General features: G+C 35.3%; 1 protein-coding gene across 1 annotated transcript; it reads right to left on the bottom strand.

Annotated features, from left to right (window-relative positions):
- Positions 1-5085: 5085 nt before the first annotated feature.
- Positions 5086-14696, bottom strand: LOC136848788 (glutathione S-transferase 1-like). Its single transcript, XM_067121406.1, has 4 exons — positions 14561-14696; positions 12296-12508; positions 10432-10573; positions 5086-5799 (listed from the first exon to the last, which is right to left on the bottom strand). The coding sequence occupies exons 2-4, from the start codon at positions 12493-12495 to the stop codon at positions 5461-5463; spliced, it is 681 nt and encodes a 226-aa protein (XP_066977507.1). The 5' UTR covers positions 12496-12508; positions 14561-14696; the 3' UTR covers positions 5086-5460.
- Between the last annotated feature and the right edge of the window lie 5419 nt (positions 14697-20115).

Below are 20115 nucleotides of genomic sequence, written 5' to 3'. Positions count from 1 at the left end.
TGCAACTCAGAAAACACTGAAAATCTCTAGTGACAGTGAAGCTAAAACAAGCCCTAATGATGGTAACATCTTTACCTTTTTTGTCATCATGATTAAATTTAGAATAGAGGTCTGCTAAATAGAACAAGAAATTTTTGTTTTTTTTAACTCTTCACATAAAGATGAGTCACGTCACACAACTGAACACACACACAAGTCACACTTTGCACACCCACACACACACACATGTCACATTCTCTTCACACAGCAGTGCAAACAATCGTGAGTTATGGATGTGCTTTGATTTTATTAATTGCCCTGATGCACACTTTCATCATATCCATCACTGAGTTTCTTGCTACAAGATGTTGTATGTAGTACATATGTATATATCAGGCGCTTTCTGTTTGATAGGCTATGTTTGTACCGATACTCGCTGGTGACCATCAGTAGCCACTGCAGTAGTGCTCTAGTATATTGTGCCTTTCAATTATTGTAAAATTGTCTCACCTTTTGCATCAGCTGTATAGATATTTGGCAAACAAAAATTCATCAATAATATATATATATACCTCAAATATGCCATTGGAGCTGCCCAAAGTTACTATTGTAGAGATAACTTACTATCCCCGATATTCCGATACCATATTTTTTCGATATCATTTGCCATTTCACAATTCTTCTTTGTGTATTGTTACTTAATGGCAAATTTCTGAACTCAGTCATTCTTCATAACCCGGTTTCTATAACTTTTTTGGCTGGGATTATGATTTCCTCACTTGATAGTGCGCGCCTTTCCTTTTGACCTATCATGAGGACATAATAGGCTCTCAAACTGGAAGCACTGGCTGGTGCTTTGAAAAAATTCTTGATATTTGAACCTTTTGAATTTTTCTTTTTGCCTTGAAATAGTCAAGGTCTTTGTTTTTTCTTATCAGCCTCTTTCAACGTGGTCCTTCATCTTTGCAGGTTTCATGGCATCATTACTGAACCTTTTTCAGCACAAGAGGCACAATGGCATGGTGTCAGTTTCATTAATGAATAATGAATCCATATTTCAAATATTCCTGAGATACTGATTTCTTCAGTGCAGTAGTAGAGCTGGAAAGCACGATGACGAGTTTCAGAAGATAGTCAAGCTTTGTTGAAAGTTCTGATGGCGTGTCATTTTTTCCTTTTTTTAATTCAAGAAAGTAATCATTTCTATGAAACATGTATCATATATATTCATTATTTTCATCATTTTCATATATATATGAATATATATATATTATATCATAAGGTCTAATAATGAATATATATTATTAACGAGAATTTCAAATTGGAGACTTCATTGGTCCTCACTGACCCCAGCAGTGAACATTCAAACTGGGTAAAATTTCCTGACATGTTCGACCATTGAAGCCTATCGCCACTTTGAAACCCCTGACATAACCTAAGCACTGACCTAGGGTCATTCACTTAGATTCCTGATCTTCTTTTAAAAACAATCATATTACTCAGCAATCATGAAGTTATTCTTACAACTTTCATAATGGTTGTTGAAATGAAATGAAATGGTTATGACTATAAATGGTAAACGAGAACGTACACGGGAACAAGAGATTATCACTCTATTCTTAAAAAAATATTTTGGATAAGATATTTCACTTCTAATCAACCAACGCAGAAACCCAGCAGTCAAGTGATAAGTAGATACCTAATTAACTTCCTTTATCATCATGAGGGGAGCCTGAAGTGTTCTGGAGAACACACACACACACACACACACACACACACACATATATATATATATATATATATATATATATATATATATATATATATATATATATATATATATATATATATATATATATATATATATATTAATATATACAAACGTCACTTTAATTATTTTTCAATTTTCATGGTAAATGAACAATAATGAAATAATTAACTGGCTCACTGATGAGTTGGGAAACTGGGTAAAATTTGCTGGCATGTTTGACGGAAGCCTTTTTAAAAGTTGATAAATCAAGGTTCCTTCTTCCCTTGGGGTCGTTGAACCAGCGATGAACAGGACGGACTCCCCGATGGATCTTTATTTCAGGGACACATTAACCCATTTCCACACACAACACGCACACACATATATATACCTATGTATATATATATATATATATATATATATATATATATATATATATATATATATATATATATTTATTCTTTTTCAGATGAGGACAGGGAATCAGTCTCAAGTTGATAACGTACAGTTTATTCCCAACATTTCACGATACGATATCCCGTCATCAGGGAATCTACAATAGAAAATTGACATCATTATCTCTTAAGTTTTACAATAAAAGCCAAAAGATAAAAGTTATTAAAAAAATTCCCAGGATAATAAAAACACGAAACACACTTCAATACAATCATGCAGAGTTAAAAAAGCACACTTGTAAAACACTTGAAAACAAGTACAATCAATGAAAGACTAAAAATAAAAAAGTTCCTAACCCGTAACGAATAGAGTTTAAAAAGATACTGGAAATAAAATAAGTAAAAGTCCGGAGGTAACCCCCAGAAAAAGGATGGTGGGGTGTCAGGCAAGAAATAAGGGTACCTAGGCGCCAGCAGTAGAAAAACATCAGGTACATACTGTAGTACTTACGTTCCAGTTTCTTTTATCACGTGTGGGGAGGAATTGCTAGCGCACAGGACTCTCACTTGAAAGACCGAGCTTCGGTCTCGATGTGTTCATTCCTATATATATATATATATATATATATATATATATATATATATATATATATATATATATATATATATATATATATATATATATATATATATATATATATATATATATATATATATATATATCTTTCTTCTTTTTCTTTTAACGTATAATATATATATATATATATTTATTATATAATATATATATATATATATATATATATATGGAACAAAATTAAGTGGAACAAAATTAAAGCCTTTTGATTATCCTTTATTTTTTCGAACATGAATGTATTGCCACAGGTTAATAGATTAATATAATATATTAACAAAATTAATATAATGCTTATTCGGTTTAATAATGCGGCATAAGTAACGCATTTTATAATTTTATATCTTATGATGTATATTTTCTTTCTTATTTTCTTTAATTAATTTGCTAAATCTTCAACTTTTTCAGATATTTTATACAACCATGAGATTAACAAAGGAACAGAGAGTAAAAGCAATTCAATTGTACTATCAAAACAATAAAAATGGTGCTGAAACCACAAGATTGTTATCAGCTGAATTTAACATCCCAAGGGTGCAAAGCCGAAATATCATTTGTATTGAACATTATTATATATATATATATATAGTTTCCATCTTATCACAATAATGCTTTTCTGTTAAAAACTTTAAATAGGACTTCAGCATCGAGATATCTGCTCACATTAAGTATTTCCTGTGCGAGTTTCATTTCTCCCTCTTATTTCTGGGATTTTGAGCTTGCGTGCGGAGCCACTTGTTATGCTTGTTAACACAACAAATTAGTATATTTCATGACATTTCCCGTCGCCAGGCTTTGTCGTGTTCTAGGAACACCTTAGCCACCGTAAAAGAAGTGCAAAGGAAAACAGTTTCATTTGAAAACCTTTCTCCAAGAGACTGCCTTTGTGCGAGGTGGGGGAGGGGGGTTTTCAGGTTCTGGCGCTAAGGTGAGTCGTCTTAATGCCAAAAAATTATATCTATTATAATTCCTTGTGGTTGGAATCGCCAGTTTCGCTTCTTTTAACCGTTCACCCTCCGTCTTTCTGCTTTCGTTATTTTGATGACAGGTTTAAAAGAAAAAGAAGACAGCCTTTCCTTATAGCAGGTGATGTTGCTGAATGCTATTTCATGTATGATGCAAAAACTACTTGCAGTTGATATATTATTTGACAAAAGCAAAAGAAAACACGGAACTAGGCTAAAACCTAATTCTTAAAAGAGCAACATATGAAGAAAATTCTCAGTTGACGTGTCTGGTCTCGAGTTCCCATCAGCGAGAATCGAATCTCAACGTTTAACCATTCCGCCACCAAGACGGGAAGGGAAGAGCTTTATTCATTATCATATACATACACACACACACACACACACACACACATATAACACACACACACACACACACACACATATACACATATATATATATATATATATATATATATATATATATATATATATATATATATATATATATATATATATATATATATATATATATATATATATATATATATATATATATATTCACAAAAGTCGTTTAATATCCAGTTCATTATACCTCGAGAATAACTTGCACCCAAAGGGAATTATAGTCAATAACTACCTTGTCCCCGTCAGGATTCAAACCGTTGCTTGAATAGAAACAACGATAGCCCGTGATTTTGACCACCTTGTGGTTCCCTTGATATTTGTGGCTTAATATTTGTGAATATAAAAAGTCACGTACGCATAACTGACAAAAATTCGTAAATCAGCCAAGTTTTATAAACTTAAAAATCAGCTATCATGGTAGAGGGAGGATTGGTAGCGATTGTAAGTGGTGAACGTGAATTCGACAAGTATTTGAACAGCAGAAGTGATACCAATTTATACTTCCCTTGATAGCCAGGTGGTCAAAGTCACTGTCTGTCGTTATTTCTAAACCAGGCAGCGGTTTGAATCCTGACGGGGATGAAGCATTGATCAAATTATAATTCCCGCTGGTTGAAAGTTACTTCGGAGGTATAGCGAATTGGATTAAAACAATATTGCTGTTTAATATTTGCTAATATAACAAAATCTCGCAAATAAAGAAATAAAAAAAATAAAATTTTTTAAAACACGCTTTTATTAAAATGCACCAAAAGGTAAACAATATTTTGAGACACACCAGGAATTCCTTACAATTAATCTTGTCTACAAAAATGAAAAATTGGGCGCCAAACATGGAAGGAAATGCTACAAGAAAAGAAATATACATGTATATATATATTTTTTTTGTAGCATTTCCTTCCATGTTTGGCGCCCAAGCTTTCATTTTTGTAGACATGATTAATTGTTGCAACTTGGTCTATTTGACAGTGTAAAGTATTTGTTTAAACATTTAAAGAATTTACAATGGACTATCAAGCAGATTAAAAATTAGACGAGTTAAAGTACTAACGTTTCATTTTCTTATATATCAGCATAGTAAACGATAGCACTGCAATAAGAGTTATGCTTCCTAACTAAGCAAGTAGTCATAATGTTCATTGGAACTCTAAAATATTCATAACTGTGGTAAGTAATTCTAATGAGAAAATAATAGTAAAAATGCATATTGCTCTTCTTTAACTTTTCTTAACGGTGATGAGATTTAGTAACCTTGGTTTTCCAAATGGAGATACTGGAGGGAGTCTGTTACAATTGTTTTTAGCATATATTTATATTTTATTGATCTTTAAAATGAACAGTTAGCATGAGAAGTTAATCATCTGACTTCTTATCGTCTTTTAAACCTTCTATTTTTGATTTGTAAAATTCACCAAAAGCTTCGACTCCCGGGACATTGACCTCATCGTATCCTACCATCTGCTTCGAGCATTTCTGCAGCCACTTGTTAATCCGGGTATATTTCTGCAGATCTATGACACCACAGGCATTCATGGTCGATACCGTGGCCACCAAACAAAAGTCAGCCACGGTCATAGTGTTACCAGCCGTCCAAGGATACTCCTTCAGGATGTCATTTAGCCATTTAAGAGCCTCTTCCACCTTTTCCATGTTAGCAGGATCAGGTTCTTTTCCTTGGAATAGTACTGGAGCCTAAAAGAAAAGATGAATACGTTATTACTGCCTTCTTCATTTTCTCACCAAAATACACATCCATTCCTTTTCAAACCGGACATTAATTCATTTCCTCATCAATTATCCCTTATTTATCAACCCTTTTCCTCGTTGCAGTTAAATACTGCAAATGTGCCATTCCATAGTCCATCTCTAATACTAAAAGGAAACAAGAAATGACTATTAGACCATATATATCTAGTTTTTGATTGTCAAAGCTCATTTCTGTCTCTAGATATTTTCTCATCCATTGTCAAGTTATATTGCGATAAATCATGTCTATAGTATTCATGCGTGTATGAATACACGGTTCTAAAGATAGACGAAAACATTTTTGAAACCTTTAAAACATAAACCATTAATCTAAAAGAATACCTCCATTTCCTATTTCCCGAAGTAGGAAAACTGATCGCTAGTCAACCAGTGCCAACCATAATTACAAAGAAAGTCTTGTTGAGCAAGTAACCTTGAGTAATGCGTTTGTCATATTATTCCAGCCACCTATGTTTGATTTCAATAGCGTTTTTACTGATATGGATTTTCTACCAAGAGAACTAACATGAAACGGGATAAGTTTTAACCAGTTGTATTTTTTTAGAAGATCAAGTTATCTTTAATTCCTATTTTTGATTTCTGAATTTGATTTTATTATCATGGATTTTCTCCCAAGAGTATTTGCGTGAAATGAGATACTTCAGCACCAGTGCTGATACCTGGTACGATTTGTTCTTTGTCATCCAATACCCACAAAAGTATTTGCTTTCCATAGAGATACATAAACTCATGTATGCAATTGCCAGCAAAAGAGTACTGAAGATTGGCTGTGAGGTCCAGATCTGTCGCTGGGAACCTCAGGGCATCCTCGCTTCAAAACAAAAATCTACATGATGCACCGAAACTCTCAGGAAACACAGATCCAGTGCTCCTGATTCAACCGATCTTTTATGCATTTTTCAGAAGAAACTTTATGTCCTTGTCAGAACTGTAATTACTAATGTATGTAAGGCATTACAAGCTTTCTAACCATATGTACTTGAAGCGTCTTCCTAATTTGTATATAGAATTGTTATCCATTCTTCAGGTGTGAGAAAACACATATGACTGTATATAGACGTCCATCCATCTTCTTCTAATGTCAAATTCTACTTTTCTACTCGCAAGAGTTCTTGACCTGTCAGAGATTTTGTTTCAAAAAATTAGAATACACCTTGACTCTGCCTCTTACTCGCTGCCTTGCTGTACTGATGACCCTGAAGATGACCAACTCCGCCACCACCAGCACCAGCCTACCCAGCAACAACGCTGCAGCAGCTTACCGACCTTAATGACTGTCAACCCAAAGGCCTGGTTCTTCAGAACAGAGACCATCTTCAGGTCGAAGAAGATCTCCTCTTCATCCTGCAAAGCCGATGCTGTCCTCGAGTTCCTGCCAGACGAAATCTTTGAGCAGATCACAGAATAGCTCACCAACTGAAAAACAACCATTACCTACGAAATGCTGAAGGCCCAACAAAGGTCATCCTTCAGCATGATGCCCGCCCTCAGAGAGAGGAAATTCCTAGACAATGTAGGGGCAACAACAGGAAACCAACAGCCATTGCATGCCTACAAGCAACATCAAATATGGAGTTCCTGGTCAACACCGGTGCATTCAAATCATTCGTGCCAGCCAACCCACACAGATGCCTCAATCCAACCACCGGCACCCTACAGGTGCCCACTGCCAGTGGAACCCCACTGAAAATATACAGGAAAAGGACCATATTGTTCAGCAGGAAGAAGTACAACTGGACGTTCGTCACAGCAGATGTAACAATCACACTTTTAGGAGCAGACTTCCTAAAAGTCCACGACATGCTAGTAGACATAGCGAAACAGCAGTTGATCATATGATTCACCCCTGTAGCACCACTCGCACTGACTCCAGCACCAGAGATAAGTTGCCCCCTACAGGAATTCCCGGAGGTATTTATTGACAGCCTGCAGCACAACCTGACCAAACCCGCAAAGCACCGCATCCAGCACCACATAGTCACCGAAGGTCGCCCGCCCCCGTGCACTCCTGTTTTAGACGTTTGGCCCCAGAAAAACTTGCCCACGCCAAACAAGCCATCTGGGACATGGAAAGGGCAGGAATATGCCAAAAAGCCTCCAGCCCCTGGGCATCTCCCCTACACATGGTACCAAAACCTGATGGCACATGGTGACCCTGTGGTGACTACTGGAGACTCAGCATCAAGACAGTACCTGACAGGTGCCCACTGTTGAACAAATGCCAGAAGGATGACAATTCGTAGTGCGGATGGACCACCAACCATTGGTGCATGCCTTCACCAAAAGAGGAGACAGGTAATCAGCAAGACAGCAACATTCTTGCACTATCAGATATTTAAAGGGCTCTTCCAACAACGTGGCAGATGCCCTTTCCCAAAAATCCATCAACACTGTCCAGATCAGGATATCATATCCCGAAATAGCATCGACTCAGAAGGATGGCATGGACCTACAGTGACTTCAGAGTGAGAACCCACCTTGGGGTGACCTGTCCATCAACGATGGAGAGACTACCATCGCCTGCGAGATGAGTACTGGATGCCCTTGCGTATACCTACCGTTAGGGTTGAGAAAGAAAGCCTTCAACCTTGCTCACAATCTGTCCCACCCATCAGGCAGATCCACCTCCTGAGCCTTGTCTGAGCATTACATCTGGTGGAGAATGAAAACAGACATCAAAAAGTGGCAAGAGAATGCCTCCCATGCCAAACATAAAAAATAATGAAGCACAGAGTCGGGGATAAGAGAATTCCAGACAACACAGCGATGACTGGTCCACATCCACGTCGACATCCTGAGGCCCCTGCCTCCTTCCAAGGGGTACAGGTATCTCTTCACAATCATCGACAGGAACACCAGATGGCCAGAAGCAACACCAGTAAGGCAGCAGACAGCAGAGAGTTGTGTGAAAGCACTAATAGACTGGATCAGCAGGCATGGAGTACTGCAGTACATAACAAGCGACAGAGGAGCTAACCTCACCTCTACCCTATGGAGCTCCCTCGCTACCAGCCTCGGAACAAAACTCATTCACAAAACAGTGTACAACCCAGAAGAGAGTGGCATGGTGGAGTGGCTGCACCACTCCCTCAAATCAGCACTCACCGCCAGATGTCAAGGTGGGAGTTGGAGAGAGAAATTACCATGGGTCTTACTGGGATTAAAAACAGCCTCACACATAGCATTCACCGCATTGCTGGCAGAAGCACTCTACGGCCAAGTATTAACAATACTGGCAGATGCTTTTCAACACACAACAGAGCCCATGACTCTTTCAGATGTTTATAGAGCATTGGAAAACAACATGCCAGTAAAGACAACATATGACATAGCAAAAAAAATACGTCTCTGAAGACCTTAAGACAGCAAAGTATGTGTTCATAAGACTAGACGCGTACAAACGCACCCTCTCGCCAGCCTACTTGGGACCACACCGCATACTGCAATGCTGAGATAAAGGGCATCAGCTGACGGTGGACGGGAAAATCACCTGGGTTTCCACCAACAGATTAAAACCAGCCTATATCCCAGACTACAACCCACTCTCCTAGGCTTACTGTGAGGTCCAGAGCTGTCGCCAGAACCCTCAGGCTTCAAAACAAAAATCTACATGATGCACCGAGACTCTCAGGAAACACAGATCCAGCGCCCCTGATTCAAACGATCTTTTATGCATTTTTCAGAAGAAACTTTATGTCCTTTTCAGAACTGTAATTACTAACGTATGTAAGGCATTGCAAGCTCTCTAACCATATGTATTTGAAACCTCTTCCTAATTTGTATATAGAATTGTTAACCATTCTTCAGGTGTGAGAAAACACATCTGACTGTTTATAGATGCCCCTCCGTTTTCTTCTAATACCAAATTCTACTTTTCTGCTTGCAAGAGTTCTTGACCTGTCAGAGATTTTTTTATCATCAAATTAGAAAACACCTTGACTCTGCCTCTTACTCGCCGCCTCTTTATAGGGCAAAATTAGCAAGAAGGTTATAACCTCTTCCTATTAAAGTTTTCATAGTTGCTTTGCTAAAAAGTGACCTGAGCGACGAAAACATTATGGAAATGATACGTTAGACACTAATCGTTTACGAGATCTGGTCTCACAGGTGATCATATAATTATTTGACTGACTAGGTATTCAATGCTGAATCTTTTGCATTCAAAAGATAAGAAAAGCAAGTGAACAGATGACAACTGTTATTCTCAAAATCAAGGACTACGCTGGGGTTTTCTCCACTTAGAGATCTTGGATACATGAGTTTCCTTTGCTAAAGTGAAGTTTTATCGTCTAAATCTTCAAGTTTTACTTTAAATATAAATAAGAAATATTTCAACAAATATTGCTCAAAAATATATATCTCATACGTATTATGCATATCAGCCATATCACATAGCATCGATGAGTCTCAAAATTAGCAGCGTGAATTTTGATTTTAATCAAACTCATACAACAGACCACTATACTATCTATGCCTTTATTAATGGCTTAATGAAGCGCAAAAGTTAACACTGTTGAAATCGCAAGTTAATCAGCATTTCAGTTCAAAACTACTTACATATAGATTAAACCACCGGTGCTGAAGGGTCCCCATGTCGAAATAAAGCCTTTGGTCCACAATACATCTGGCCTTTGGGTTCGTTGGGTAAAGGGCATCGTCTTTTCCGTACTGACTGGCTATGTAACTGCAGATGGCACGGCTGAAATGCAAGTGCGTTGTAAGAAATTATGGAAGAAATTTGTTCTCTCTCTCTCTCTCTCTCTCTCTCTCTCTCTCTCTCATACACAAACGTAAACGTGTGCACTCTATTGATTCATATTATTTTATTGTGTAACATAGAGTCTATTTTTTAAATGAATTTTACTTAATTATTAAAAATGTAAAAAGCAGTTTTGAGAATTCACAGATTGTAACTCTCCCTTATATATATATATATATATATATATATATATATATATATATATATATATATATATATATATATATATATATATATATATATATATATATATATATAAATAGAGAGTTACAGTCAGTGAATTCTCAAAACTGCCTTTACATTTTTAATAATTAAAAAAATGCAATTTACTAAATAGACTCTATGTGACGCAATAAAATAATGCGAATGGATAGCGTGCACATGTTTGTATATATATACATACATATATATATATATATATTTATATATATATATATATATATATATATATATATATATATATATATATATATATATATATATATATATATATATATATATATATAATAGAATCTCGAAAATATGGAACGTGATAAATATATAAATATACAGGCAAATGCCACGAAGGAAAGTGAGACAACGGAGGGGTGCCAGGCCTTTTGACTTTCTGTGCTTTACTTAGCAGACTGATAGAGATATAAAAATAAGTTTACAGAAGAAAGATGTACCTGGAATAAAAAGTTGAAGAGATGGGGATTATAAAGAAAGAGATGTACCTGGAATTCAAAAAAAGTTGAAGAATTAGTGGACATAACAAAGCATAAAAGTAAATATTTGAGAGGTTTTGCAAAAGATTATTAAAAAGATTAGCCCCAACAGCTCAGAAGCAGGGAAAAGTCAATTAAAAGATTATACAGGGAAAGAGACTGACCATCAAAAAATGACCATGGAGAGAATAAGCTGATTACATATGTTTATAAAAATACAACTCATTAATTCTCCTCTTGTATGTGTGTGTACATCGCTTTATTTTATCGGGTAGCTTTTTTTACATATACGAACATTTCACATTATTTTACTGTAGTAATTTTATATACTCCTGAGTTTTTCTACGAAACATATTGCCACGATGACTGAGCTTTACTCAGCAATAGATGACATTGATTATAATGGTTGAATACTGAAGTAAAGTTCTGCAAAATGATCACGTTCATTTTAGTTGTCTGTAAAAGAAAGCTATTGTGCTGACTTTGTCTGTCTGTCTGTCAGCACTTTTTTCTGTCCGCCCTCAGATCTTAAAAACTACTGAGGCTAGAGGGCTGCAAATTGGTATATTGATCATCCACCTTCCAATCATCAAACATACCAAATGCAGCCCTTTAGCCTCAGTAGTTTTTATTTTATTTAAGGTTAAAGTTAATCATAATCGAGCTTCTAGCAACGATACAGGATAGGCTACCACCGGGCATTGGTTAAAGTTTCATGGGCCTCGGCTCATACAGCATTATACCGAGACCACCGAAAGATAGATCTATTTTCGGTGGCCTTGATTATACGCCGTAGCGGCTGTAGAGAAAACTCGATTGTGTCGAAGAAACTTTGGCGCATTTTTTACTTGTTTCTTATTTTTCATCAGAATTAACCACCAAAAAGAATATTGGACTAAATAACTAGATACATGAGTAGAAGAAAGTGAATTTCTCCCAAGTTTTGTTGACTTACCTCTCCCACAGCTTGATATGTCCATCCACTATTGTAGGAATGGTGTGCTGGGGATTAATAGCCAAAAATTCTGGTTTCATTTGTTCCCCGTTGAGGATGTCTAACTCTTTGAGAATCAAAGAAAGTCCAACAGCCTTCGCCGTCAGATGGACGGATCTGCACGGAGGCGACATCTTGTGGTAGTAGAAATCTACTGGCATTTCGTTCGTGCTGCTGCAATACAGATAGGATACTCTTTACATATATATATATATATATATATATATATATATATATATATATATATATATATATATATATATATATATATATCTGTGTGTGTATATATATATGTATATATATATATATATATATATATATATATATATATATATATATATATATATATATATATATATATATATATATATATATATATATATATATATATATATATATATATATATATATATATATATATATATATATATATATATATATATATATATATATATATATATATATATTTATATATATATATATATATATATATATATATATATATATATATATGTATATATATATATATATATATATATATATATATATATATATATATATATATATATATCTTCGTGTTTTTGAGTCATACTCGCTGGAAGAAAACATGATTATGAAATGAAGGAAAGAATGAAAAAGAAGGCATAGTAGGTTTCACCTCCTGTCAGTAACGCTCATATGATGTCTTATCACTGCAATGCTGAGATAAGATAGAACTTGAGTGCTCTGGAGTCTCGGTAACTTTAGACGGTGAGCAAGTTCATGGAGGACGAGTATGAGGGCTTGGTAGTAGTTTTATTCTGTTACCATGAGGAGAGTCCCAAATTCTATAAACAGGTAGAATGAACTAAAGGACAAGCTGATATGGTATCTTCTTGGATGACTGATGTTCTCAATACATTCATGAAAAATGATCTCCAATGTTATAGAGCTTATTTATCTGCTCTAACGCCTAGTTTCTTTAATTCAGTGTTAATAGTATGTTAAACTAGCATAAAACTAGTTTATTTCATCCAGCTAAGTTGCAGTGTAGTATATGACTAAAAAGCCCTATAGTAATGGATTAAGATTACTATGTTCATTATTACATTTTGACCAGTAAACTTGACTTTAAAATCTGAATTCGTATTATAAAGATGTTATAAGTTAATTAGTCTAGCTAATGTGTTTTTACGGTAAATTAGAGACAATTTGTCATTTTCCTAATTGTTCAGAACGCAAAGCCTTACTTCCCTTGCGTGCACCCTAATCGATTTGTATTATTCATTTTTTGTAATGTTCTTTAGAGTGTTCAGTAGTTTTACTTCATGCGAAATCGCGTTAATAATTTTCCTTTAGGTTAATGACCCTAATTACCATGAATGTGATTTTACTGCTATTCAGTGCTGTTTTAATGATGAAATTAGAAAAGCGAGAATATTATCATGAGGGACGTTGTTTGCATATTTCTAACAATTTGATTAGCGTTTACAGCAACCATGGTAAAGAAAGTTGAGCAGCTTAGTTGTAAGGATTGTGTTAAGATCACTTCCACAAAATAATCCTTATCACATTCGTATCAAACGAGGAAGTTGGATCTAATCTGGATCAAATCATTTTTACCTTTATCAAATCATTTATCTCACTTACAGATATTTAATTCTTTTGAACATCTCACTCTCTGCATTGCAGCAGCTTTTGATATCGGTAGATAATTGATTTTTATTCAATGTTATGAGAAAATGATCACTGCTATTTACGCGAAACTGAAACTGAACAAGAATGTGAATTACCTTTCAAAGAGAGAGAGAGAGAGAGAGAGAGAGAGAGAGAGAGAGAGAGAGAGAGAGAGAGAGAGAGAGATGTAACGTAAATTACTTAGTTTTTCGAGAGATGGAAGATACTTGATATACATAAGTACATGATAGTGTTTACGTTTATGTTTACAGACAGACTTGTAGTAACAATGTTACTATAAGTAACTATTAATACAACAGAAGGAATATGATGCAACAGATAAAAAAATGATATGCACAGGTGCAAATGTTTCTGTTTTTAGAATGGAAAATATTAAGAACTCTGTTGAAACCCTACTTAGAAAACAATTGCTGTGGCATTCGGGTAGCCCACGAAAAGAGCATTCCGTAGCTCCTTTTGTTGGAATTCACTAAACGTAAAATACACTTAAAACAAAAAAGAACAGGAATTTTCATATTCGGAAACTACAAATAACTCGGTTCCACCAACCTTTCCGCTTAGCTTAAAAAATTCCTGGTGAATAGGAGAACGTCTTTGAGAAGCTTCCTCGTTGAACGTCACCACCTGATAGAACGGCTGCTGACTGTGTCAGCCGACAATATAATATAAAGCAAAGATCTTGACCCCCCTCCTCCTCCTCCTCCTCCCCGCCCAGCCCCGTCAGTCACAAAAGTGACTCCTCTCCATGTTATCATTCTTCCGAGATAATTATTTTTATCGCGGTGGGAGATCCATTCACAAAGGTCATTGGGTCATTGTTGTCAGTTGATCTTGTGCTCATTATGTAATAGTTTATATCCCTGATTTTCAGTGATGACAGAAAGTCGCCGTGATTTAAAGTTTTGGTTTGGGTGACTTGAACTATTTAGATGTAGGTTTTGGAAGCGTGTTGATGAATATTCAGAATGAACTAGATGTTAGTTGTATCAGTTCAATATAATAATAATAATAATAATAATAATAATAATAATAATAATAATAATAATAATAATAATAATAATAAAGGTATCAACATTCAGGCATTCATTCAGGTATCAGTTCAATAATAATAATAATAATAATAATAATAATAATAATAATAATAATAATAATAATAATAATAATAATAATAATAAAAGTATCAGCATTCAACCAATCATTCAGGTATCAGTTCAATAATAATAATAATAATAATAATAATAATAATAATAATAATAATAATAATAAAGGTATCAACATTCAGCCAATCATCCAGGCATGAGTAAAACAAAAATGATCTATAAACGGTGTACAAGATTGACTGAATTACTTGAAGACTTTATTTAGAAGAAGAGGCCGATGGAACACCTGACCCAGTGCCCTAATCTGATCCAGACCAGTAGAAAACAATCCCGCCTCTTGAAGAATGGAAGCTCTGATGTAGCAGGGAAAACGAAATCTGGAATATCATCACAAAGGTTTGACTGGAGAAGGTCAGTTCAATCCTAGGTTTCATTTAATCTCGATGGAACATTGGCCCACAGACTGTGGTGCCTAGAGAAAGGGGACAGAGAAGAAACTTTGCTTAATATACTATATTCAAAATATTAAATCTTATCGAGAAAGGAGATAAAATGATGATGCATCACAAAACTGAGAACGATATTCCAGACAGGGACACAACGGGACAATAATCACGGCTGATGGAAAGACCTTATGAAAGGTGAACAAAACAGCTATTGTTTGAGGAGCGTATTTAACGATTTGAACAATGAAATCTCACAAGGAGAGGTTTGAAGCAGCCTGAACAAACAAAACCACCAGCATAAAGCAGCGAAAAGTTGACTGTAAGAAGGAAAGCAAGGTCAGGACTGTTTGTATTTAAGGGGTATTGAAGTTTTTGTATCTAAAGGTATATACTGGACTAGACTGAATTACGGAGTTACGCATCACCATTCGGATATGGTTGTCACGTAAAAACTAATAGATGAAAAAGAGAAATTGAAGATTAAATGCAAACTACAGAAGCAGGAACGAAGGTAAAGTACAGAGAGTTGAATCATCGGCAAAACCATTTATAGAAGAAGTGGCAAACTGAAGGTGACCGAAAACAAGTAAAAAATGCGCCGAAGTTTCTTCAGGGCAATCGAGTTTTCTGAACAGCCGCTACAGTATATAATGAAGGCCACCGAAAATGGATCTATCTTTCAGTGGTCTTGTTATAATGCTGTATGAACCGCTGCTGAAGAAACTTTAACCACGGCCCGATGGTGGCCTATCCTATATCGTTGCCAGACGCACGATTATGGCTAACTTTAACCTTAAATAAAATAAGTGGATGATCAGTAGTTTTTGAGATCTGAGGGCGGACAGAAAAAGTGCGGACGGACAGACAAAGCCATCTCAACAGTTTTCTTTGACAGAAAACTAAGAGTGGGTTGGAATGAAGATGTTGAAGAGAGTGAGAGCGGAGAAACGCTTTAAAATTCTTTAAAGATTGTAGAAACTAAAGCAACAGGACATAATTGACAGAAATAAACCCGACGCTTCTCTACGAAAGGCTGAGCAAGAACATATTTCTTAAACAACCGACAAATGCAAGATTGGTTGATGATGTGAAACGGCTGGAGTACAGTGAAACCAGTTTGCCTGCAAACTTCTTTAGAAATCGGCCAGTAATATAACCCAACCACTGAAGATGACTTTCTTACATGTAATGAGGAAAGTGAAATGTTTATACTATAACGGGATCGTCATCTCTTGAAAAACATTACAGTACATAGAAAGATATGTAAGTTCCCACTCTTGTAACGTTTATTCGATGAGAAGCATCGGTTGCAAGGTCTTGTGTCTCTTCATTTACACCCTGACGATTTGTTGTCTGTTGTAAATGAGGAAAAAAATTCTTAAACGATTTCAAGAGTGGTCACCATGAAGGAGTTTTTGTAGGTAAAATCAGAATTCATTGCAAATTTAGTCGACTGTAATCAACAAATTATGATTAGCTTTTCAGAAGCAGTGCAAATGATTCCAAAAGCAAGACGTTCTTCGAGGTAAGACAGACTGAACCCTATTGCACTTTATAAATAATTCAGTCGGACAGCAAAAAAAAAAAAAAAAATTGAGAAGTCTTTAATTGTATCATCTTCCCCTAAACCCCCCTTCTCCCAAAATTTAAGCACTTGCTATTTAAGTTTCAGTACATTTTATATAAAAAAATTAGTCTCATAAACAAGTAATCAATCGAAAGAAACGTAATTTATAAATACAGACTATGCAATTCCCATTAACAACAGAAATGACAAAGTTCAACCTTGATATTAAAGATAAAAAATCGACACCTAAAAAAAACAGAAATTTTGAGGCTGTAATCTATCGTCTCTCCGGCGATAAAAAAAGCGAGAAGGAAAAAGCCTGATTGCGATACCTGAATAAAACGCTGTGGATTCTTTTCTTATCAAAAAGACCTGACGTTTTTATGGAACTTTTTCGCTTCAGACGAACCGGTTGGCGCGTCTTTGCATGTGTGTGTGTGTGTGTCTGTGTCTGTCTGCTTGTCTGTTAGGTTGAATGCTGTCTCTCTCTTTTAGTGTGCTTTAGAAATAAGTATTTTTTGTAAAAGGAAACTTTGTGCATTTATACTTAATTCACTATGGTTATTTTACATACAGGCATTTCATAAAGGCTATTCCTAAGGATTTCTGAATACGAGCTCATTATCTAAGAGATGTATGTGAAGTTTTAAGATACGACTCCACCCTCACCGTTAAATGAAAGTCCAGATTACCAGCAATAATGAAAAGGAAGTATATAAAACGTGATAAAAACTGTATTCTCGAGTTATTTTCCTATATTATATATATATATATAATATATATATATATATATATATATATATATATATATATATATATATATATATATATATATACAAACACATATATGTATATGTATATATATATATATATATATATATATATATATATATATATATATATATATATATATATATATATATAAATTAAACCAACGAAGCTGTCTTCACTTTTTAACTTTTGCATAAATCCTTTTCTTCCGTCGGTTTGAGGTTCACATGAAAATATATTCCATTATCTTTCTGAATCTGTAATTGGACGTCACAAAGAAATTCCCAAGGGCCAGAATATTCCAACTTGTTTCGACTGACAAAATCTGCTTCGTAATCCCATTACCTCAAGTTTCCTTAGTTAGAGAATAAAGATGTACGAATTACCAGTTAAGATCCTTCAGATCCGACAAAAGTTTGGAGGACTCAAAAAGGCGAAGGACCCAAGAACTTGAAGCTCAAGATTTTTCCTTTTCCGGTCTTTGCCTTCGGATACTTCCTTGTAATGAAATCATTTGGTGCGCTGTTTCTCCTCCGCTCTCTCTCTCTCTCTCTCTCTCTCTCTCTCTCTCTCTCTCTCTCTCTCTCTCTCTCTCTCTCTCTCTCACTACTTGGTTTTCCAGTCTAAGGAATATTTATATTATTCAGGAACTCTCAGCTTTTGTCTGATCTTTTAGCCTGGTGCTCTACAAATCTTGTTATCATTTTGCTACAATGTAGCATTATAATCGTTAATACCTGTTTAAAGTTAAGTATACCTTAGTTTAACCAGACCACTGAGCTGATTAACAGCTCTCCTAGGGCAGGCCCGAAGGATTAGATTAATTTTACGAGGCTAAGAACTAGTTGGTTAACTAGCAACGGGACTTATAGCTTATTGTGGAATCCGAACCACATTATAGCGAGAAATGAATTTCTATCACCAGAAATAAATTCCTCTTATTCTTCATTGGTTCGGTCGGAGATTCGAACTCGCGGCCAGCAGAGTACTAGCTGAGAACGGAACCCACTCTCCCAACGAGGAACTAAATAATACCTGTTTAGGTTCTCTGAATTTTAATAACAGGTATGAATGGTAGTGAATGTTCTAATAAAAACCGCCCGCTAGAAATGTCTTTTTATCTGGTTTAAATTCATCGTTTCATTCATACTAAATTAGTTATAGTTTTGGTCATTGCAATGTTTAATTGTGTCCATAAAAACTAACCTCATTTGCATTATTCCTATAAGTTTTTATTTTGACTTGTGATACTTGCAGAAATCTTAAGACATTTTTCTCAGCTTGATGAGTAACATTCGGTCCTTGGGTCATTTCTCCATTTCCTGTCAGGATTCAACGATGTTTATTTTAGGTTTCCTTGCAGCTTAAGGCCACGAGAAGAACAGAAAAAGACAGAACCACAACGAATCCGTCTTTAATGGTGTCCTTTAAGATTCATTAAAAATTGAATGAAACATGGCGTTAATCTTAGATAGGGCGGCGTCTGCTCTTTCAGTGCAACAACCACACCGGATATCAAAAGTATCTCAAAAGTCTCCTCGCAGGGAAAATAATATTCATATATATATATATATATATATATATATATATATATATATATATATATATATATATATATATATATATATATATATGTGTGTGTGTGTGTATAATTAAGCTACAAACGTCCTATAACATCCAGTTCGCTCTACCTCGGAAATAGCATATTTTCATATATGTTACCAAATGGGAATATTTAGTTGATAATAAGTTCGTCGTCCCGTGGGCTCCGAACCAACGAAAGACAAAAACTCAGGACTACAGTGACGCCTTTACCCACACGGCCAACAAATGAGGTATAAGTTGATACCGGCTCCCATCTACAAATCCCCATCGAACTCAGGTATTTGTATTTAGAGTCGATATCAACCTTTCTTGCTGACCATGTAGTGCGCTTGCCGCACACAGCCATATAATGACTTTTTATCACATCACCGTGATTCATATACAAGCATTGAGCTACAAACGTCCTTTAATATCCAATTCGCTCTACCTCGAAAATAGCATATTTTCATATATGTTACCGAATGGGAATTTTTTAGTTGATAAGTTCGTCGTCCCGTGGGCTCAAACCAACGAAAGACAAGAACTCAGGACTACAGTGACGTCTTTATCCACTTGGCTAACAAGTGAGGTATAAGTTGATACCGGCATCATCTACAAATCGCGTCGAACTCAGGT

Source organism: Macrobrachium rosenbergii, chromosome 2 (assembly GCF_040412425.1).
Source record: "Macrobrachium rosenbergii isolate ZJJX-2024 chromosome 2, ASM4041242v1, whole genome shotgun sequence".
Classification (NCBI taxonomy): Eukaryota; Metazoa; Arthropoda; class Malacostraca; order Decapoda; family Palaemonidae; genus Macrobrachium; species Macrobrachium rosenbergii.
Note: the sequence above shows the minus strand (reverse complement) of the source record. Positions and strands in the feature narration are given on the sequence as shown.

Bases quoted from the DNA above. Each gene is read 5' to 3' on its own strand.
- LOC136848788 (XM_067121406.1), bottom strand. From the start codon at position 12,495: ATGCCAGTAGATTTCTACTACCACAAGATGTCGCCTCCGTGCAGATCC. The intron at 10,574-12,295 runs GTAAGTCAACAA...CTTGCATTTCAG, and splicing joins CATATCAAGCTGTGGGAGAG to CCGTGCCATCTGCAGTTACA. The intron at 5,800-10,431 runs GTAAGTAGTTTT...CTTTTCTTTTAG, and splicing joins ACCGGTGGTTTAATCTATAT to GCTCCAGTACTATTCCAAGG.